A 23,502-nucleotide genomic window follows, 5' to 3' on the forward strand; every position below is an offset into this window, starting at 1 on the left:
TTGTCACCCCATCACCCATTGGTGTGCAGGGTCCTGCAGGGGGCAATACCCTCCCCTTTACTGATTAACATCTACATGACCCCCTTGCCCAGTTGGTGCGAAGTTTCGGGCTTGGGTGTCATCAGTATGCAGATAACACCCAGCTGTATCTGGTGATGGACAGCTGGCCCGGCTCAGCCCCAGATGTCCTGGAACATACGTTTGCAGCCGTGACTGATTGGTTGAAACAGAGTCGACTGAAACTGAACCCAACAAAGACGGAGGTCCTGTACTTGAGCCACGGAGGACTGGATTCGGGACTCCAGCTCCCGGCCCTCAATGGGGCACAGCTTGTGCCAGTTCTGAGGGTTAAGAGCCTGGGGGTGATCCTAGATGCCTCCCTGAAAATGGAGGCATAGGTCACAGTGGTTGTCAGGTCTTCTTTTTTCCACCTGCGGCAGACCAGGCAACTTGTCCCTTACCTGTCTACCTGTGACTTAACTACAGTGATCCAGGCAATGGTCATCTCTAGGTTAGATTACTGTAACTCGCTCTATGCAGGCCTACTCTTGAGCCTGACCCGAAGATTACAGCTGGTGCAAAATGCAGTGGCGCGCATCATTATGAAAGCACCAAATAGGGCGCATATTACACCAATATTGTGCGAGCTGCATTGGTTACCAGTGGAGTATCGGATCAGGTTCAAAGTCTTGGTATTGACCTATAAGGCCCTGTGCGGACTGGGGCCAGCATACCTGAGGGACCGTCTCTCCCTGTATATTCCCCAGAGGACCCTCTGATTGGGAGGAAAGAAATTGTTATCAGTCCCTGGCTCCAAGGAGGCCCACCTGGCTTCGACTAGAGCCAGAGCTTTCTCAGTCCTGGCTCCTACCTGGTGGAACGCTCTGACTACTGAGACCAGGGCCCGGCAGGATCTACTATCTTTCCACTGGGCCTGTAAGACAGAGTTGTTCCACCAGGCTTATGGCTGAGGCTGGGCCTCTGCTGGCTAGAGGATACAACATCTACTCCCCTCCCTATGAGAGCTGCCCACCACTGTTCTTAAGCTGCTGCTATATTCAATTGTACTGTTGCATTATTTATTATTGCCGCCATCAGGAAAAAGAGTGCTGCTATTTTTTATATTTTTGTATGATGCTTTTAAATGTTTTATATGGAATGTTTTAAATGTTCTTAATGCTGTTATCCACCCTGAGCCTGCTCGCGGAGAGGGCGGAATACAAATATGATAAAATAAATAAATAAAATAGTTGATTTGGAAGTGCCGGATCTGAAAATGAAAAGGAAATTTTTTCAGTGCACACTTCTGATCACCTGGAGGCTGCCAACCCTAAAGATCAGCTGTGTATGAGAACATTTGGCATAAAAGTGTTACAACAATTGTTGACAGCATTCTGGGGGAGAATACAGATGGTAGCAGATTAACAAAAATGGCATAATAATAAAAATGTTAACATTACTATTTTCTGCAAAGGGGGTTATATAGGGATTTCTGCAGTTGCTACCAAAGTTTTCATCATCTACCATCACCACTCTGTGACCTAATTTGCACTGAAACATAATTTGCTCCTATCTTCCAGTTTCTCTACAACTGTACATCAAACATTTCTCACTTTCTTGGATGATAAATTGATTAGATGATAAACATTGTATTGAAAGGCAATTGCAAGCATTTTTAATAGGAACTGTTGTTGATGAACAGTAATATGTTTTTCACTACACTGAGATTCCCAGCAGTTGCTGAACAAACACACTGGTTTCATTCTTTAGAGATTAAAAATATCTCATGTGTGTTCAGGTTCTTTCCAGCTTAGTACACTGTTTCGTTTGAAGGATTTGCTTTCCTGAGTTGAACTTTCAGAACTCAGAACACCTTATCACACTTTCACAAGACCTTCTTTTTGAAAATTTTAAAAAAGCAGCCTGTCAGGACTTGTGCTTGCTAAATCCAAGCTCTCAAGGGATTTGTTTTTCTTTTGGCGTCAGATTAGATGTCCAAATGAAGTGGTGTTTTGGAGCTGTGAGTGAATGTCTGTAGAACTCTTAATGAGGCTAATCCCATGGCAGCACATTCCAAGTAGCTAATGGGCGCAAGTTCATTGCTTACTTTAACATCTCCTGGTTAAGAATGGAATGAATGACTTGTCCGGTGGGTAGTCATGAGAGTATTATTATCAGCAGAAAGACCAGCAGCAACGGCATGTTGACAACACAAATTGACCAGGGAGAACTTTAGAAAGACTGAAATGTGGATACTCAGGTAAAAAAAAAAAGTAATAATTATTATTGCTTTAAATTTAATAACAAAATCTGTATTTTACAAACTTAAATTTAGTGCAAATTCCACTAGACCTAAGAATGTATGGAATTTATGTGATGATAATTACGTTTTCTAATTGCTGCCGGAACTACAATGAAGAGCAAAATTACAATGCAACATAAATTAGTTTAATTCAGGCAGCACAGCATCATTCAGAATTTGCATTGTACATATTTAACATTAAAAATATATAAAATAAAATTTATCAAGCCATTTTTTGTTTTGTTTCCATGTCTTGATTCAGCAATGTATGGCAAGTGTTTAATGAATGTAAATCAATTTTTTTAATTAATGCAAATTAATGCTGATATGCTTTATGTTTGAATGATCCTTATTGAACTACTGAACTGTTGCTTGTTCAGCCCATAGAATGGAATAGTTTGTGGAAGTAAAAATTTTAAGTTATGAAAATAAAAAGGCACTGGTGATGTGTTTGAGGCAAAAAGATTAGTGGTCCAGATTTTTAGAAGAGTTTTTGGTTCTCTAATAATAAAAGAGAATGACACCTCTGATTTATTTTGAAGATAATGGTAAGATTGAAATATAAAGATATTGTGTTATAAAAAATGTATTTTATCTTGTAGCTGAAATTAAGAACAGACCTAATACACTATACAGTACTTGAATTTCTTGATGTTCTGAGCTGGCACAGAGAAAGAACAACTAGCAATAGAATAACAATAGAAATAGAAATAGCCCTTCACCACTGCTGCAGACAGAATCCTTAGCTCTGCCCCTGCTTACAAGCTTCCTAGAGACATCTGACTGGCCACTCTTACAAAAAGAATGCTTAAAAACAAAGAGCTCAACCTGATCCAGCAAGGCATTTCTTTTCTTTCTAATAATAAATGTAATATGTTACTTTTAAATTTAATTTTGTTAGTTCAGCTACTGTTTTTTCCCCTTCCTAAACCTTTTAGGGACAGCTTTCCAAAAATATTTATTGGATAAATCTCCCCAAAACTACATTAACTTGTTTTGTACATTTCCATAAAGGTTCATAATTGTATTACACAATGAACTTTTAGAAAAGCCAGCCAATTTGAATAATGTAGTTCCTCAAGGGTGGTTTTGTACTAAGAAATTGTTCAGCCAGGAAAACCCAAGGAGATTTAGCATGGAAAGGCAGTTTTATGCTTTCTGGGAAAACAATCAGAGTCCTAGGCACCTTATTAAGATTGAAAAGGAAAGCAATTAAACTCCATATAGCATAAGGAGTTTTGTATTCAATCCTATTTCTTAAAAATTACTCATAAACTTGTGTGTTATCCAGTATTGTAATTTTTAAAGACATTATGTATATGCATTATCTTCTACACATTAATATTATGCGATGATTTGCTAACTACTCTTTATTCATTTATCAAAAGTTTTTACACTGTGATGCTTTTTTCAGTGTATTTTGTGATAATAATTTCTGATTTAAACATATACAGTTGGGAGTAAGTCCAAATAAATAGGTATATAGGATAGGGTTTTCAGTAAGTACTGACTTTTAATGACTATAAATGTCATTAAAAGCTGAACTATGGAGAAGATCCATATGAAACTTGCTTACAAGGTGAAACATCACGGGTGGATTCTTTTCCACTATGCTGGAAAAATAGTGATGAACATAGACATCTCTGGCATATAATAATAATGCGATCTTGCATGTTTTTAATATTAATTTGAAAATACATTATAGAGTTCTTCAAAGTTAAAAATTAATAATGATATTGCTTCACGCCACCCGAAGAAACTATATTTGAAATTATATTACTGGTTTCCTTATTCTGTGCTGCCTGACCCACAGTAGAATTTTGCCTAAGAAGCAAGCCAAAAGCAACTTAAACTATTTCTGCTTGCTCCCTGCCTGCACAGTTTAAATTATTCCAAAGGATTAAGTAGAGACTATATACAGCAAAAATAAGAGAGAAGGCTTTGGATATAATTTAGATGCTCAAATGTGGGGAGCTCACTACTGTTAACAAGTACAAGTCTGGTCCTATTTAAGAGGTCGTTTGTCTATAAAACTCTTTCCTTGTTAAAATCCATACATTGCGTGAAGTATTTTATAGAAGAAAAAGGGGAAATGAATTAAAATTTTAAAATAAACTGCAAAGTTTGCCAAGGTTCCAACCAAGTGCAAGTTGGATGGAAGAGTATTTCAGGGTATTGACATGATGTTTTGTGTGTATTTCTGTAGAATGTGTGCTGATTTTTTTAATGATGTCTTCATCATGAAGTTTGTTTTTTTACTTATATTAAAACACATTTGCTCTACCTTTCCTCATGGTTCAAGGCAGTTTACAATAGCAGATTAAAAACATTTACAGCTAGAACCAAAATAAAATAGCAACCCCTGAATTCCTCTCACTCTCCCCTTAAAAGATGCCTGTCATTCAAACCCCCCTCAACAACTTTGGCCAACAGGCATGCATTGCAATGCCTCCTAAAGATCATCAAGGTGGGAGCTCCCCTCACCTCTTCGGGGAACCCATTTCACATAGCAGGGGCCATAATGGAAAAGGCCTGAGCTCTGGTTGATGCCAAAACTTAGGGCTACCCTAAGAGGCAAGATCACCTACAGATGAATGCCTGGAGACTATAGTGGGCTTGTGGGTACATATGGAAGGAGACAGTTCTTACAGTTACCTAAGAATTGTTTCTTTGTATACATTTTATGGTTCAGATCCTGCAAAACATTTTCTGCTGATGTGGGAGGAGGGTTTGTTTTTTATTTTGTTTTTGCTGATTCCTCCCTTCCATGGTAGACCTCTGACTCTCCCCACATGGTGTGCCAAGGTATTCTCTCTACCCCAGGAACAGCAGTACGGGAGGGCGGCGTATTATGGGCTGCAGTAGGAGCTTCTGGTGGAAAGCTTTTCCATCCACAGTCCTTTTGCATCAAGATCCAACCCTACAAATATAATTATTCATACTGACACAGTTAAGAGAGACTAATCTCTGGCAGCTAAGTGAAAGGATTATTGTTTTGCATTGGGTTTCTCTAGAGTAATTTTTAATATGCTTATAGTGACTTGAACTATGCCTTATAGATAATAGAGTTTTAGAAATAGTAATGATTCCTTTTTTATCCACTCAGTATACAAACTTTCTATCCAGACATATGTATATGACCACACTACCTGTTCTGCCTGCTTCTTCATAATTAGTGGATTTTGTAGCTTATTCAGAATAAGCAGAACCTGAAGTTTTATATGACACTACTGCAAACTCTTCAAATGGACAGCATGGCAGCTCGTTTACTTCAAGAAATAAATACATTTTTGATGCAGTGAAGTCAGCTACAATCAGTGATAATTTGTTGGTGACATTAGGAGCTGCCATATATTTTCTTTAATCCAGCATTGTTAATTTTGTATCCTTTTCGGTTGTTAGTATTTCTAGTGTATGATTGTGTATTCATCAATAATAACTTGCTGCTTTTCATTTTCATATAAAATTTGATACAACATTTTGCAGCCTAGTAGACTAAGCAAATAATAATTTGTCAATCATGTGCAATGTATGGCTACTCTATATTTCATCTTTTTCTTCAGCTCTCATTGAAAATGATCAGTCAAATCTACATTACAGGGCAGACCGGGCAGATGCCTAAACATGGCACTGTGCCATTATTATTGAGTGCCAACTAGAAAGCATTACACAGACAAGTTCTTGCACTCAAATTGTTTTTAAATGTGTATGGTGTTGTTAATCTGGAAGTAAAACAAACTTTTGAACTGCTACACTCTTGCCGAACCTTGCCTCTCCCTTGCCCAACTCATTTGCTTCTATAGATGCTCTTCTTATTTAACATTCCTTCCTGCAGCTGTATTTCCTTTCCCTCTAACTTTTTAGCATAAATCATATGATTCTCTGTGTAGTATACTGATAATAACCTTTATTTTAAAAAAAAAAATCTAAAAGGGTTCAGTGCTCGTAGTATCAAAAAAGAGTGCTTTCATCAACAGTAGAAAGAGGGAAGTCAAGTGTTTTTCTCACCATTTTGTGAGGCTTGATGTGTACTTTATTTCCATTCATTGTCCTTTATTGATAATGTAAATATTAACTGAGTATGCAATTCATCAAGCCCTGCAAGAATCCTAGTAGAGCAGAACACAGCCTCTGGATGGCTGCTTCAAAACATCATGTGTTAAAATGTTTCCTGGTTGTTTTAAACTTAAATTGCACAGGAAAATTCTTTTATGGGTTAATTTTGTAATGTTTTTCCCTTTTTCAGGCTCAGAAGTCATGGATAGAGAGAGCATTTTACAAACGGGAATGTGTTCATATCATACCCAGCACCAAAGACCTCCATAGGTAATTGCATTGCACTGGGGGGGTTTTCTTACTGCATGTCAGATTACGCTAAACCTGTTATACTACGCTACTCTGCTACTATTACTACACTATTTGCATGTCTGTTAAAGAGAAATGCAATTCTCTTCTAGCAATTTCATAGGTATCCAATCCTCTTATAATTAATAGATGCCTTTAGTTCTGATATTCTTTATCTAGTAAAATAGTTACCAGACAATCCTAAATGGTCTACTTGGAAGTAAGTCCTATTTAAGCTTTCCATCATCACCTTACTCAGGGCAGGGGATCTCACGCTGCCAGCGAGCACTTCCCTCTACCACTCAGCTAGCCAGCGGGGGTTGGGGGGTGAGGGAATAGAAGGAAATGGGAGCATGCTAGCAGCATCCTGATGTCACTCCCTTGTGCCTGGAACTGACATCAGTGTTTTGCAGGGGTTAAATGACAGAGTTTTGCCCAAATACCACAGCATCCCTGACATGCCCCAGGAAATTGCTGATGTCATTTGTGGGTGCACAGGAGTGAAGTCAATGCTCTGCCAGCAATGTGAAGATGTCAGTGGTGAGGCCCCCCACAATCTAGTAAGTCCCCTTCACTTCCCATTGAATAAAGCACTGTTCTTAACGAATGCTTCCTGATTGTATTACAAAGATAAATCATAATAAGCATAATCCACACTAACAAGTGTAGTATCTTCATCTGCAGATAAATTCATTTAACCATATAGCCTTGAAAAAAAGGTGGGGAAATTTGGAATTACCTTCTCTCTCTATTTTTCTATTGAAAAGGAGCTTTTGATTTGCTTAAAATGTCATGAAAATGAATTGTTTTAAAAGTTATTGTCAGCCCAATATGGAAAAAATATTTGCTGTGCCACTTAATTTGGTTTGCATGTCCGCTCACATCTCGTGTACTTGAAAACACTGTAGTAATCTTTTTATATCTTCTTAAAGTAGACCCTGTTCCTGACAGCTGTTCTGCACCCTGGGGTAGCTTCTCAAATGTGTTTCTTGTGGATGCTTACACGTGATAATGTTCCATCAGAAAGATTTTAAAAGCAGCTGTAGTAAAGCACGTATTATATGGATGCTGAAATCCTTGGGAGATAAAGCGGTGCTTAATCAGGATGTTTGGGTGCAGCACCCCAAAAGCAAGCTTTTGTTGGCACTGACACCCAGATGGGCCAGTACAAGATGCCACTGTAACTACTTTGTGAAAATAAGCAATACAAAATGGAAACACAAAGGATTTATAGAAGGACAAGATATCTACATATTTAGTTTTACAGACAGAGGACAAACCAGAGGACACTCTGGCAGTTTCATAATTAAATCCTCCCAGATATGTTTAAAGAGCAATTGAAGTTGTGTGGCACCTCACTTCAGATTGGGACTACATGGAGAAGTCCTACTCTGGTGAATGTTGTCTTTTTTAGTTTTTTTAAAAAGGGCTAATAATAGTGTGTGGAGAACAGTTTTGATTATAGCAACCATGTGGGATTACAAGGATTAAGCTTTCTCTCTCTCTGCTCTGTACAACTCTGATTCAAATTGGTATCAAACACCTGAAATTGAGCTTTAAAAGGTGGAGGAAGATCTGTGATCACTGCCTTATTTCGTTTGAACTTAAGCAGCAACTTTGGCAAGTTACCTAACTGGAATGAAGAAAATTGCACTAACCGAAATTCTCCTGTAAATAAAATATTAAAATAATTGCTATTTTTGTTTTTTAAAATATGTGTTGGTACTGATATATAAGGTTGCATTAATTCCCACCAATTTCTCCATCAGGAGTTAGAAGCGCCCCCCTCCCCCGCCCAGGGTGCTAGTAGTATTCAGTATCAGTGTGTACCACCACAAAAAAAGCCCTGATTAAAGTAACTGGAGTCCTCTGCACTTTTACATCTGGAGCACAGATCATAATCGTATTATACTCCAGTCTGTTTATTGGCAGTGTTGAAATGTTATGTTACAAACTTTGCAATGAGTTAAGTGAAATCTAACCTGTTTCTTGATAAGCCAATTTTTGTTTAACGCCCCATAGGTGTTGCTGTGGACGCCTAATAGGTCAACATGTGGGACTTACTCCAAGTATCTCTGTTATTCAGAATGAGAAAAATGAAAGCCGGCTTACTCGAAATGACCTCCAATCAGAGAAGTGGTCAATCAGCAAGCACACTCAGCTCAGCCCTACAGATGCCTTTGGAACCATTGAGTTCCAAGGAGGCGGCCACTCAAACAAAGCCATGGTAATGAAATATCATGTACTGCTAAAATGTGCTTCTCACATTCTGAATTGCTATATGTATATGTTTGCCTTTGTTCCAAGGGATTATCCAGGAAATGGATCTTGTAGAAAGGAAATGAAAAAATGTAGCCTTAAAAAGTCTGGAATATTAAAGTCCTCCTATCACATTACAGTTTTTAAGTCCAGTGGCACCTTAGAGAACAACAAGATTTTCTGGGTGTAAGCTTTTAAGAGTTCCCTCACTCTCAAAAGCTTACACCTTGAAAGTCTTGTTGGTCTCTAAGATGCCTCTGGACTCAAATCCTGCAGTTCTACTGCAGACCAACACAGCTACCCACTTAAAATTACAATTTTTTACTGTAAGAGCCAAACTAAACATGACAGTGAACTTGTGGTTGTCATGGTTTTGCCATCACCACTTTAAACTGCCAAGAGGGCTCAATCTTGATCAGGCCCGCACCACAGACCTCTTTCTCCTTCACTTCATGCTTTTTCAACTGCTGAAACAAGAGGGTTGCATTTTAAATTGGTGACACAAAGCATCGCATTTAGTTTGGCCCTAAGATTCTTCACATAACTGTAATATCAGGAGAGTCTTTATGTAAGTCCTATGTAGGTGGGCTGAGAATACAATAGTTTATTAGTCATCATGAGTAAATGTAAAAAATTTGCTTTCCACTATTTTAGTCATATACAGGAATACTCGAGTAACTTAAAAATAATGTTAAAGTTTGGCCTGATTTATGCCATGTTCAGTCCTCAGAGCAGATTCCAAACGGTTCAGAAAATACATTCTGCTGTGTTTGTTAAACAAATTCTTTATAGAATGAACTGGAGTTCAGACAGATTAAAAGGTGTTTTTCAGAAATGAAAAATGTCATCCAACAACATCCAAAACATTTCAGATCCTATCAGTTTTTTCAAGTCAATTCTGCAGAGCACTGGTTGTTTTCCCCTAATGGTTCTGCACCAACTTCATAACCTCCTCAGAAAATCCGTATGTCACTTATGGAACTAGATGACAGCTCAATATGATAATCCATTAGATATTGCCTGATTCTTTCCCATGAGATTCATTATTGCACATACAATGAAACAGTAGCAATTTAATAGGTACAAGCAAATTTTCAGCCAAATGTTCTTTATTCTTCACATGTCTGCTTCTGAGGGAGGAACTACACGTTCTTTTTTTTTTTTAAAGGACTGCCACCAAAGCTGGCTGTTGAGTCATTTTGCACTCTGAAATCAACATATGGTATGTTTTTCTACCCACACTAAATATTATCAGCAGAGAGTGGCCTTTTCTACATGGGGACAAATGCGTGTGGTTTCTCCATTGCTGCTGTAGCTGCACTTCCATATGGCAGGCTTCCCTAAAGTTTCTCTGCTATAGCCCCCTTGCAGCAGTCATCCCCCAGGCCCGCAGGGCATTTCAGTTTTTTTTAATCAGCAAGTGAATAGCATTATATCGATATATCGATATTACAGGCTTTCATTTTTTAAAAACTTTTCATTCTTCAAAAAGTAAGTCTTTAGCCCCTTTCATTGCAGAGACCCCTTTCCCATCATAGCTCTTCAACAGGCTGGGCAAGAGGTTTACTTTTTAAAAAAATGAAAACTGGAAATTCAGCGAATCCAACTTAGTAAAACCTAAGGTTTCCCGTCCATATGTCAACCATCCAGGTTTTGCTGCAATCTTTCTTAAAACTTCTCATCATAGCAGGTTTGGGAAAGATGGGTGAAAAGCCATAGAAAGTCTAGGAGGTGAACCAATGCACCGTGATGCTCCAGGGAAGAGATATGTCTTCCCAACAGTGGCCGTCGTCACACAGCCATAAATTTAGCGCCAAACTAGTGCCATCTCCTGCTGAATGCTCACCTTATTCCGGCTATCTTGCGATTTTGCCATTCTCCCCAGTTCATGCTTTGTGACTCTTTATGTCATCTTTATCCACTTCCATGTGAATGCCCTGAACCGACTATGAATCCTTTGCAACACCAAAACGCTCACTCTCCCCGATCATCTGTCTCACCTGACACTGATTCTCCTGCCCTACACTCCCACAAGCCCCAGCATGACCCGCAATTAAGTCTCAAAGTATTTTTTTTAAAAAAACATCAGCCTTATAGCGCTATAGCGCTATTCTGCCACGGGTGGGAAACCTCTACTACCTATCACGGTTGGCTTTTGGGTTGGCCCAGCACAACATTGGTATAATAGAAGAGTGATATAGCGCAAATATGCGGAAAAATTTTTTTTTTAAGGGGGCAGGATTTTTAGGGCCCCATTTTCGGAGGCACTTTGACTGACCATCAAATTGCACTTTTCCCTTTTAATGTGACTGACTGGAAGTGCAAGCAGTCGTCAAAAGATGGGAGAATCTGTTCTAATAACAATAACAGAAGAAACTATTTCTAGTGCAAAACTGATGAAATTAGAGCCCGTGTGACGTCAGCCAGTATAAAACCTGGAGCAAACAGTCGATGTGGAAACAACCAGTGACAAGGGAAGATAAATCATTCCAGAATATGAGCTGAACTACACTTTATAGAAGGTAACAGTGGATTGCCACCCTAGTCGGAATGATGAGATAGACACCAAGCTTGGATCTAAGGGCCACTTTATTAAATTAACGTCAACCAAGAACACTGACCAATAACTGTGGCAACGGCCTACTAGTGGTACAGGTCAAGTCACGGGATCACCCCTGGACCACCACCTTGACCTGTCTGGGTGAGTCCTGAAGCCCCGGGTGTGAGCCACTGTCACTTGATAAAGTAAAATATTCATTTTTGAGATCATGGCACCAAGACATAGATAACGGTAACGCAGAGCATGAAATCTTATATTTTCTTAGTTTTGGCAATTGAGTAAAAGATAGATAAAATTCCACTGCTTTCTACAGTGAAAAAAGAATATGAAAAAGTCTAGTTTATTAAAATCATGCTTCTTTAATATAACATAACCATTCCCTCTCTCTAGAGCAGTCCCACATTTATTAAAGAAAGAAGGAACTCTCCTTATTGATGAGACTTCCATGGAAAACATCAGGCACTGTGGGATACTGAATGCAGTCTTGTGTGTGTTTCCACAAACTTTCAGTTTATCTCTGAAAAAGTAATTTGTTCTTTCCACAAAGAATATTTTGCTCTGAGAAGATGCAATTATCTTATTTTGTCCATACTACAAGATTCCTTACTTTACAAAATAACCAAATGCAACATAAAATAGAATTATTTGATTGTTCTTATGTAGTATTGCCTATACCCAGAATAATGATATCAGGCAAAATGAAATCAGACTTGTCTCTGTACAGAGACCTGAAAAACGTGCTCAGTGCTCTCACATAAATATTAGAACTCTTTCCCCTCTGCCAGTTTAGTAGTTCTCTTGTCCTCCTTAGTTCTATTTAAGTAGGGTTGCCAGCTCCAGGGTGGGAAATTCCTTGAGATTTGGGAGTAGAACCCAGAGAGGGCAGGGTTTGGGGAAGGACATCAGCAGGGTATAATGCCATAGAGTCCTTCAAAGCAGCCATTTTCTCCAGGGGAACGGATCCCTGTTGATTGTAAATCCGTTTTAATCCTGAGAGATCTTCAGGCCCCATCTAGAGGTCTGAAACCTTATATTGAAAGCTATTCAGCTTCCCAACTTTCCTGAATGTGATATATATTAACCCACCAGCAAAGAAAATAGCTGTTTCAGTTGGATTTTCCTAGCCAGACTGGACTGTGTCAGTCGCAGTTACTTTGTACTGGTATAAGAGAGAGATTGTAAAATGAACATATTAGGGAAACAATGAACTGCTAAAACCTCAAACTCTGTATTCAAAATTTCAGCTTTCAAAGTGTATTGTTTAATTTGTACATCATTATGTATCCCAATGCCCAGAGTGTTATACAGAAGATAAAATTATGAACTATTTTGTCTGCAAAGAATATTTCAAATTCACCAGAGTGAGTCAATAAACATACACTTTAGGTGGAGACTGCATGGGTATGTTAAGCACTTACTACCTGAATGCAACTTCAAAGTAGGGGTGTGCGCTTTGGGAATCCGATTCAGGTAAAATGTCCAAATCAATCCCGAAGCATTCGTAATGATTCAGAAAGCTTCGGGTCAAGGAGTTTAAATGCCCATTTCAAGGCCACTGCGCAGCGGCAGGGAAAGGGGCATTTAAATGGCCTGAATCAGCTGCTCATCGGGGGCTTTCCCAACGAGCAGCTGAGTGCCAGCACTGCTGTCAGGGCCAGGGAACCCCCATCCCCGTCCACAGTGGCTGAATGGGGTGGCGGGGAAGCAGGCATATGCCTGCAAGTTCCCACCAGCCGGGTGCTTCCTTCAGCCACCACAGACAGGACCAGGGAACTCTCCGGCCCTGTCTGCGGTGGCTTAATGGGGTGGCGGGGAAGGAGGCATATGCCTGTGAGTCCCCACCAGCCGGGTGCTCCCTTCTGCTGCTGCGGATGGGACCGGGGAACTCTCCAGCCCCGTCCACGGTGGCTGAATGGGGTGGCGGGGAAGCAGGCGTAAGCCTGCACCTCCCTGCTGGGCACGGAAGAAACAGCCCAGTGCACTCGCCCTCCTGGTGAGAGGGGGGGAATTTCTCCTCCCTTTCTCACCGGGAAAGTCTGCCCTGCCAGACTGCTTCTCCCCGATGTCAAAGAGACAGGGAGATTTTCTATGTCTCTTTGACACCAGGGAGAGACAGCCCAGCACGCTCGCCCTCCCGGTGAGAAGGGGGGGAGGAATTTCTCCTCCCTTTTGCACCAGGAAGGTCTGCGCTGCCAGGCTGCTTCTCCCTGATGTCAAAGAGACAGCAAGATTTTCTCTGTCTCTTTGAAATTGACACACCGGGAAGAGACAGCCCAGTACGCTGGCTCTTCCAGTGAGAGAGGAGGGGGGATTTCCCCTCACTCTCAGCACCGGGAAAGTCACTGCCAGGCTTCTTCTCCTGGGTGTCAGAGGGAGCAGCCCTGCAGCACCAGCCCTTTAAACTATCAGCTGGCAGGCAGCAGGGGGGAATCCCCCTTCTGCCTGCCAGCTGATAGTTTAAAGGGATCTTTAAAGGGCCAGGTAAGTGCGCTTGAGGGGAGGGGGGGCTAAGTGGGGTGGGTGGGGTGGGGTGGGTGGGGGTGCTGGGAGAAAACCCAGCCCCCTGAATCACTTTGGAATGCTCCGAATCTTTCCAGAGCATTCCAAAGCAATTTAAATACCCGAATCTGAAGCGGCTTGCCACTTCGGGTTTGGCGTATTTCCGAATGTTTTTCCTGCTTCGGGTTTCCGAATATTTTCAGCGTGCACACCCCTACTTCAAAGGTGCCGTGACCGCTCAGAAAGATTTCTCTGCAGATCCCATAGCCAGGCCATATTCTTTTTTTGGAACAAGAAGTGATCATCCTTTCCCAGTTTATCTCAGATTCATAAACAACAATGCAAATCAGAATGGAGGGAGACAATGGATGAGAGCAACAATGCTGCCTCTTTTTATACATGAGCAGGAGAAACAGACTAGGGTGATGATAGGCTGGTAAGACAATATCTTTTTCATTTGCTCCTTTGATTGTAGATGAAAGTGCTGGACTAGTCCAGGCAGCCATCCAATTTGTGGAGTTATTAATGCAAGCTCTTGCAGCAGCCAGGTCATGAAGATCTGTCATAAATGCACACAGACACTTTTAGGTTCAAAATGCTGTTTTAACAGGGCCCCATTATCCCAGGCTTGGCTGTTGGTGAGACAATCCACTATCCTGAAAACTTCACCTTGTTGTGAGCAAGCAGCTGAGATTTTGAGGAATGAACTGTTGCTAAATCCAAAATTAGATGGAATAGTCTGCTGTGCAAAACTACAGAGGGAATGTGTTCAAAGCAGAATCATAATAAGGGCACCAAATGTCTGTAACAACAAGGTCAGGCAGGAATGGCAGCCAAAAAATACAACCTCTGAGACTGCTGGCTGTTCATTGTGTTGCAGATAATGGTGCTTGCTTGATCAAATGTAAACAAGTCACAGTGCTCTCTGTGGAATAAAATAACCTTTTTTTACAAGGAAATTGTTATCTTTATAGTATATTTTCTATATATATACATGTTCAATAATATAATGTTTCTTCTTTTTACTTAAAAATAGTAGATCATCCCTCACTTTAAAAAAATCTAGGTCCAAATTTTCTTCAATTATCTAAAACTCACAAATCAATCAAGGCAATTTACCTGCTGTAGTTCTCATTTTTTCCATGCAGTTATAGAACCAACATACCAAATACATGCACCTTATTTTATTTAAAATATTTATATCTTGCATTCTGACCGAATGATCCTAAGGCACATTACAAATTGCTACGTGTTTTAGATACGCTTTTCTTGGCAAAAAAAAGGAGGGGTGGGTGGGAAAGTAGTGATTCAAATGCCTGGCTGCAGGCAATATGAAATGCATGTATTTTGTTGTTCAGTGTCTGTAGACTAGTACAAAACGTATCATATCATATGTAAGATTAAGTGATGGTGATAAAGTTCATAATTACCTGTATTGCCTTGCACCTAATTCTTACATTTCCCTGATAGCTCATATGTAAAATGAGATACTGTTAAGTCACAGTAAGAGAACTATGGTAATTTCTGACTCTGATGGTTTTTCCAGAAAGTTTCTCTAGTCAGTTGTTTTCCAAATGAATTTTCCTGTTAGCACTAGTCTTCCCTTCTGTTTTCTTGCTCTGTTTAGCTTATGAAGTTGCTCCCAAAAGTCCCAGCATGAAAGTCTCTGTAATTCCTGGAGCCTTTGGGGGAGGCATTTGCTTAGCTCTGTAGGAGGTGCAATTAGCATCCTGACTAGGGCAACAAACATACTTAAATTAACATCCTTGTGCTTGTGCATACAGTCCATAAAAATAGAAAATATTTAAATTTGCAATCTCTTCAAGCAATGAGGTTATTTCACTGTTTAGCAATAGCACTCATAAGTGGGAACCCAAATATGATTTGAGATCCCCATTGTCAGAAGTCCCCCCAAGTAAACACCTGAGCAGTTATCACAATGTAAATGTTTGTTACATTGCTTGACAGTATTGCCCAATACTTAACCAGCCAATTTTCCAAGGCAGCCTTTCAAACAGCTTTAGAATGGTATGCAGAAGAGCATCTGTTTCCCAAAAGGAATTAGCCTGTTTGAACAGCCTCAGTATTAGCTGCTTGTGATATATAGTATTTTCAGGGCAATACTAAACAAATTCCAAAGGACCTAAAAGGGTGTAATTCCTGTTTCTGGTTTTATTTGGTGGTAGGTGGTGTTATTAATTACAACAATTTGACTCCCTGCTCCTTCATTTTCTTCAGAAAATCACTGGTGCTCCTAACTGTGTAGCTGGAGTATCATTGAGGGCAGAACTAGGACTCAGGTCCTTTGAAGCACGGGTATGGGCTGCAACTTTTAGGTTTTGGATTAAAACCCTGTTCTCTACAAAATCAAATGGCTATTTGCACCTGCTACAAACTGATTCCTACCAAAGCCCTTGGAGAAAGCTGATCGAAAACCGTGTCCAGGCCTTGGGTATTAACCCTAATAATCTGAAATAACAAGGTCCCTCAGCAGCTCTTTCTTTGATTTTAGGTAGTTTGAGTAATCTGGACTACAGAAGTACTATGATAAGGGCACGTAGAGTATGCTCACCGATATACTTGGGCCTAACATTGCCGCAATCTCTTCCAACTTATTTTGATTTCCTGACAGTTCCACGTTATCAACAATTGTTTATGTTAGCTAGACTGAATGCCATTCCATCAGGAGAGTTGCTGGGATGCTTAAATAAGGTTCCCTACTCTGAGCGACTCTGCCAATGCGGCTCTGGCCAAATAGACGCTCTTCAAAATTGTCTATTTGAATGCAGTGTTCTAAACGTGGCAAGAGACAGCTAGACCCAGGACCCAGGCAGTATAGAGGATAATTTAAGGCTTCTTTTAGCAGGTGTGGATTTTAGTAGTACTTTAGCAGTAGCCAAGTTTCTCTTCCAATCAGTTAAGGAAAAAAACTTATTAAATTTTTAAATTTTTAATACTATACAGATTACATATTAAAAATTTTGCCTTTTAATTCTAATTCTACTGTGGCACTGCTCAGAGCTGAATAGGCTGCATGAGCAGTATCATTAAAGTAAAGTAAAAAGTAATTACAACAATATATGGAACTTGCTCAGAGTGTTCTACTATAACACTATCTTTCCATTCCAATAGTTACAAAATTCAGTCTGAGACACAAAGAGCCAAATATCTTGAACTCAATATTGTTACATGACAGTACCCAAGAATTATGGCTCTCCTGATAAAAATTAAAAGGCAGTCCTTTGCTCATAAAGCATATCAGTCTTCTTGATCATGCAGCAGCAAAGTCTCCAGCACCCTATTATTTTAACCATGTTATTGTATTCACTTTTAAAATCATGATGATGTAAAAACAATACAGGTTCATTGTTTGCTCATGTAGCATACAGTGTATAAATACTGGCTAATCATATTTGAGCATATTGATATTAGAACTGCATACTGTGCTTTTCAGCTTGCATTCCCATTCCAATTAAAACAGAAAACTAGAAGGTGTCACATTGCATGTTGTGTTTCCTTTTCCTTCTGCTCAGGGATTGTTCCTACATCATATTGCAGTTCTCTGCATTCCCTGAAATGCCACTTCTAAGGACTGGGGATACCATGCAGGGCACTGCAGAGAGAAGGGTAATCTACAGATGCAAAGTGAAATACACTTCCACTGATGCAAAAGGGGGGTTGGAATGGATCCAACCAAATAGTTTATTGATTTGTTTTGTCGAAGGCTTTCACGGCCGGAGAACGATGGTTGTTGGGGGTTTTCCGGGCTGTATTGCCGTGGTCTTGGCATTGTAGTTCCTGACGTTTCGCCAGCAGCTGTGGCTGGCATCTTCAGAGGTGTAGCACCAAAAGACAGAGATCTCTCAGTGTCACAGTGTGGAAAAGATGTAGGTCATTTGTATCTACTCAGGAGGGGTGGGGTTGAGCTGAGTCATTCTGTAAGAGTTTCCCAGGGTGTGGAATGCTAATGGCGGGAGGCTTCACTGATTCATTCTGTAAGAGTTTCCCAGGGTGTGGAATGCTAATGGCGGGAGGCTTCACTGTATCCTGGAGGAGGTTCTTTTGCATATGGATTGGTGCTTGATGTGCTAATCTTCTCTGCAGGGCTATTGTCGGGTGTGGAGTGTTTTGTTGGCCTGGTGTTTTTCAGAACTGGAGCCCATGCTCTGTTCATTCTTAAGGTTTCTTCTTTCCTGTTGAAGTTTTGCTTATGCTTGTGAATTTCAATGGCTTCCCTGTGCAGTCTGACAAAGTAGTTGGAAGTGTTGTCCAGTATTTTGGTGTCCTGGAATAAGATACTGTGCCCTGTTTGAGTTAGGCTATGTTCAGCCACTGCTGATTTTTCAGGCTGTCCAAGTCTGCAGTGTCTTTCATGTTCTTTTATTCTTGTCTGGATGCTACGCTTTGTGGTCCCGATGTAAACTTGTCCACAGCTGCAGGGTATACGGTATACTCCTGCAGAGGTGAGGGGGTCTCTGCTGTCTTTTGCTGATCGTAGCATCTGTTGTATTTTTCGGGTGGGTCTGAATACTGCTTGAAGGTTATGCTTTTTCATAAGCTTTCCCATCTGATCAGTAATTCCTTTGATATATGGCAAAAACACTTTTCCTGTAGGTGACTGTTTTTCCTTGGTTGTTTATTGAGTTTATTGATTATTATAGATGTTTTAAAATGTTATTTGTGCTGTTGTAACTAATATTTGTTTGCAGTGGCTATAGGCCAAGACTATTTTTTACAAAATATTTGTATCTTATAGGGCAGTCCTATGTAGTTACTTAGCAGGTTTTAATAGGAGCCAAAAGCGGCCTGCATGCTGGTTGTATCCTTCCCCACAACAGCAATCTCAGATCCACTACCAGCCAGAGTGCCAATGCTTTCCATATACTAAATGCTTTACAGTTTAATCCATATCACAATATAATAAATGATTTTTTTTAAACCCTGATATGTGAATTGTTCAAGGCAACTCCACAACTCCACTGTAGAACAAACTGCTTTCAGAACTCTGCATTGAAACAGTTTGTCATGTGGTATAGTTTGGGTGTATAATAAGTAAAGGAGTTAAAGATGTACTGCTTAATATAATGGAGAATGTATATCTGTTTTAGACAGAGGAATTTAATAGAAGTAAGGGAAAAGGGACAGAGGGTGGGAAAGCTGTTGGAAGTCAACAAAAGGGGGGGAAAGGGAGGGGGTTAGAAACGAAAAATTAGGGGAAAATTGACGGTAATGTAAAAATAAAAATGTTCTAACCCAATAAAAAAATTTTCAAAAAAAAAAAGAAACAGTTTGTCATGTGGCTGTCCTGAAACAGACATGTAAACCCCAACTGAATGGGCTGAACAAGATTTGCTCTCCTTTGAACCCCTTTGCTTTGTAAATAGTTCTCAGAAGATCAAGTAATATAAAACACTTGTATGATGCTCCCTCCTCCTCTTTCCTTTTTCTTTGTCCTTGAACAGCAGAATTGACACTAGAAGCTATTTTAAAATTCAAAAATAACTAATTTATTTTAGAGGGGGAAAGTCAGGTGAAATCAGGGGCTGAAAAATTCTGAGTAATTCAACAGAAATATCTCTGAGGTAAAATCAGTACTTGCACAGAGTTCTTATGCTCTTCACAGATACTTAAATTTTTATTTTAGAGGCTTTTGTTCCTGTGTTTTCCCCCAAACACTTGGGTGCACTTTCTTTTAGTATTATCTTTCTCGTTTGGGTTTAAGAAAGCTGGTACTCACTTTCTAGTACCTCAAACCCCCTTCTCTTCAAATACCAGTGTTTGCATGCATCTTAATTTCCTAGAATGCCATTCTTAGATAGACTCTTGAGTAAGAGTTTGAAAAGATGGAAGTGATACATTAATGCCAATTTGTTTTCTTTGCTTTTCAAAAATACCCATGACCCTCATTCTTTAGTATGTGCGTGTGTCTTTTGACACAAAGCCTGACCTTCTTCTCCACTTGATGACCAAGGAATGGCAACTTGAGCTCCCCAAGCTTCTCATCTCTGTGCATGGAGGTCTCCAGAACTTTGAACTTCAGCCCAAGCTCAAGCAAGTTTTTGGGAAAGGCCTCATTAAAGCTGCCATGACAACTGGGGCATGGATATTTACTGGAGGAGTTAACACAGGTAACTGCAATTTGATAAAGGAGATCCTAGAACTACCAGGACACAAAAAGACTTGCATTATTCCACATGTCATTGCATGGGAAGAAGTGAACAAAGAAATGCTTTGATAATACTTTACTTGCACTTACATGGAAAATTAGGTGATTTAACTGTTCGTTGCATTTTTATCCTGGTTTCCTTTAAGGAGCTCAGAGTAGCATATATAGCATTTCCAGATGGTCTTCCATCTTAGACCCTTATATTTTTAGCTTTAAATACATAAAGTTTTCAGTCACCTGTAAACCATGCTAAATGGATAGAAGTGGGTAATAGCTAGGGGAGACAAGACATTCACAAAACAGAGTCTGGAGTTACTATAACTGAAGAAAACACAAGCTTGGAATACAGAGAACTGAAACTAGAAGTCAAGGGATATTGAGATATGTTAATTTAAGAAAGTAAAAAAGAGTGCCTCCAATTGTAATTTTAAAAAGGCAATTTGTAGCTTTGATGTCATAAAAACATTCCAGAATCCCTGGCTCTAATAATTATCCCAAATGGTCACAGCATCTACAAGAAGGAGGATCTTCATAGGGCAGATTCCTCTCCCCCTTTGCCCTTTCTCAGTGCTTGTGTGTAAGGCCATTATGGGTAATCTCACATTTTTTGGTTGAACAGATGGTTTAAGCTTGATAGTGACATGGGATTTGTACACAGATCTATTTCCCATAACAGCCTGGTGTAATATCTACATCTCCACCTTTGGACATGCACTAAAGAAGAAGAGGACTTTGCTATGCCTTATGAGAATCCCCTTCATGAGCTGGGTCTTTTTCCTGTGAAAAGACATTGTGCCCCCCCTCCATTCTTTCCTTTTCCTCTTAGTATTAGATTTCTGAACAGCTTTTTCAGACACTTTTCATCTCTGAATCCTCTGTTCTGAAAATATACAGATGAAAACATATGTAGTTTCAACTTGAGATGTGGCGGGTGCTTCCTTATAAGAAGGGGTGTGGAGAGCCTACATTTCTTAACCAGCCTTTGATATATCTTGGTGTATTGCATTACAGGACAGTCTTAGATAAAGCTTTCCAGTAACCCAAGCTTTCTCTGTCTCAAATCCCTTCCTCAGTCTAGACCAGGAATCAGAGAAGTAGCTGTGAGAGAGCTAAATAAACTTGCAATCCCCTATTATCCTCAGAGCGTTGGTATCCAAACCATAGATAAATACAATGGCTGGCTTTCTGTCCTCTGAAATCCCATAATTTTTTTCAGTTGCATTCAAGTTTCCGTGTCTCAAAATCTGAAAATTTTAGCACAGAATACCAGAAAAACCAAAAAACAATAAAAGCAGTAGTGTTACTGCTCTAGTATTATTCGTTTATTTTCTTGGAGGCTAGTTATTGGTTGTGCAAGAGTGTTAACGTTAAGAGTTCCTGTTTTAATGTAGAGTGTGCAATAGAAATGTTTTAAATAAATAAACTACATACATACACACATAGTATCTTTTTATTTTTCAGGAGTTATTCGACATGTTGGTGATGCACTGAAAGACCATGCTTCAAAATCTAGAGGGAAGATCTGCACAATTGGTATAGCTCCTTGGGGAATTGTAGAAAACCAAGAGGATCTGATTGGCAAAGATGTAAGTCTGTGGCTTCTCTATAGTATAACATATTGCCAAGTTTGGTGTAGTGAGTGGTGGGATTCTAATCTGGAGAACTGGGTTTGATACCCCACTCCTCCACTGGAAGCCAGCTGGGTAACCTTGGGTCAGTCACAGCTCTCTGAGAGCTCTCTCCGCCTCATCCATTTCACAGGGTGATTGTTGTGGGGATAATAATAACATACTTTGTAAACCGCTCTGAGTAGGTGTTAAATTGTCCTGCAGGGCAGTATATAAATCGTATGTTGTTGTTGTTGTTGTTAATGTATTCTGGATTGAGTTATTCAAATTTACTCAGATAGAAGTCATACTTTCTTTGTTTGCTTGCTTAGAGATTTTTTCCTGCCCCATAGAGCTTACAATGGAAATTTTATCAGAAGGGAAACAACAGAGGGAAAGCAGGTAGGGAGAAGAATACACTTCATTCCATTTATGGCTTTTATTTCCATAGGGAAGAAAGGATGCTAAACTGTATGGAAAAGGTGGATATCAGGAGAGATTTGATAACAGTAAGAGAAGACTTCTGAGGTCTGGGTGGAGGACATTCAACAACAGAGAGTTAGAGCTGGCTATGATCAGCATATGTGTTGAAATGAAATCCATGGGCTTTTATGAAGTTTCCCAAGGATACTATTTAAACAGGGAATAGAAAAGAACTAAGGGCAGATTCCTGGAACACCCTAATGAAGAAAACAATGGATAAGAGATTAAAAAGATTGGAGGAGAAATAGATGTTCAGAATCCTATAAACCCTAAACTGTGATGGGTTACATCAACTATAATTCCCTAGAAATACTATAAAACCATTTTCTTAATGGTAGACTAAAAAGGTACACCAGCTTTCTGCAAAACCTGACCTTCTTTCCATAAAGATAAGATAGGGGTCATTTCGTAGAAAAATAGCTGCAGGAACTCATTAGCATAACTCATTAGCACAACTCATTTGTATATGTCATGCCCCTTGACATCACCAGAAGGGTGTCATTAGCATAACTTATTTGCATATGTCCCACCCCCTGACATCACCTATCCTGGCTGTTCTGGACCCAATCCTGGCCATTCAGGGCTGAAATTGGGTCCAAAATGGCTGAAAGGGGCTGAAAATGGCCAAAAAGGGGCCCAAAATGGTCAGGATTGGGCCGCTGCTGAGCGGGAGAGTGATCCACCACCTGTTAGAGGCCCCATCCTGGCCGTTTCGGAACCAATCCTGGCTGTTTGGGGCCTCATCCTGGCCATTTTGGGCCTGTTTCGGCCTGGATCGGGGCCAAAACGGCCCCAAAATGGCCAAAAATCAGGTGGGTGGGGCCACTTAACATGTGACCTTTTTGGAGAACTACTGGAACTGCGTTCCTGCACGTTCCCCCTCAAAATGAGCCCTGAGATAAGAGAATGTAAGGCTCTCCTATGGCACTGACAAATGAAAGCAGAATATCACTACTCTAAGAAATGTCTGTTTGAGCTGAGTTGAAATAAAATATTTCACCTTGGCCATTTTCACATGGCCATGCGCCCAGAAGATCGTACAAAACTCACGGCGTAAAAGCGTCTTCCTAGCGCGATTTCCCAGCAGAATCCTGTTTAATGGCACTTTTTCTGATGTCATTGGGCCATTAAAGGGGATCGTGCCGGGAGATCGTGCTGGGAAGACGCTTCATGCCGTGAGTTTGCGTGATCTCCCAGAGCGCGTGTGAAAATGGCCCTTGTCCATAAATATATGAGCAATGGCAACCCCATTGTATATATTAGCCCAATGGTAGCAAGTATG

The 23,502-nt window shown here is 40.1% G+C and overlaps 1 protein-coding gene across 4 annotated transcripts in view; it reads left to right on the forward strand.

The window, feature by feature from the left end:
• The window catches only part of TRPM3 (transient receptor potential cation channel subfamily M member 3), a 510,178-nt gene that overhangs the window by 280,383 nt on the left and 206,293 nt on the right, over window positions 1–23,502 (forward strand). For all 4 annotated transcript variants that reach the window (XM_054986519.1, XM_054986520.1, XM_054986521.1 and 1 more), the window contains exons 2-5: window positions 6,549–6,628; window positions 8,669–8,873; window positions 19,879–20,092; window positions 21,592–21,716. In XM_054986519.1, coding sequence (XP_054842494.1) covers window positions 6,549–6,628; window positions 8,669–8,873; window positions 19,879–20,092; window positions 21,592–21,716 — 624 coding nt within the window. The remainder of the gene's footprint in view (window positions 1–6,548; window positions 6,629–8,668; window positions 8,874–19,878; window positions 20,093–21,591; window positions 21,717–23,502) is intronic.

Source organism: Eublepharis macularius, chromosome 8 (assembly GCF_028583425.1).
Source record: "Eublepharis macularius isolate TG4126 chromosome 8, MPM_Emac_v1.0, whole genome shotgun sequence".
Lineage (NCBI taxonomy): Eukaryota > Metazoa > Chordata > Lepidosauria > Squamata > Eublepharidae > Eublepharis > Eublepharis macularius.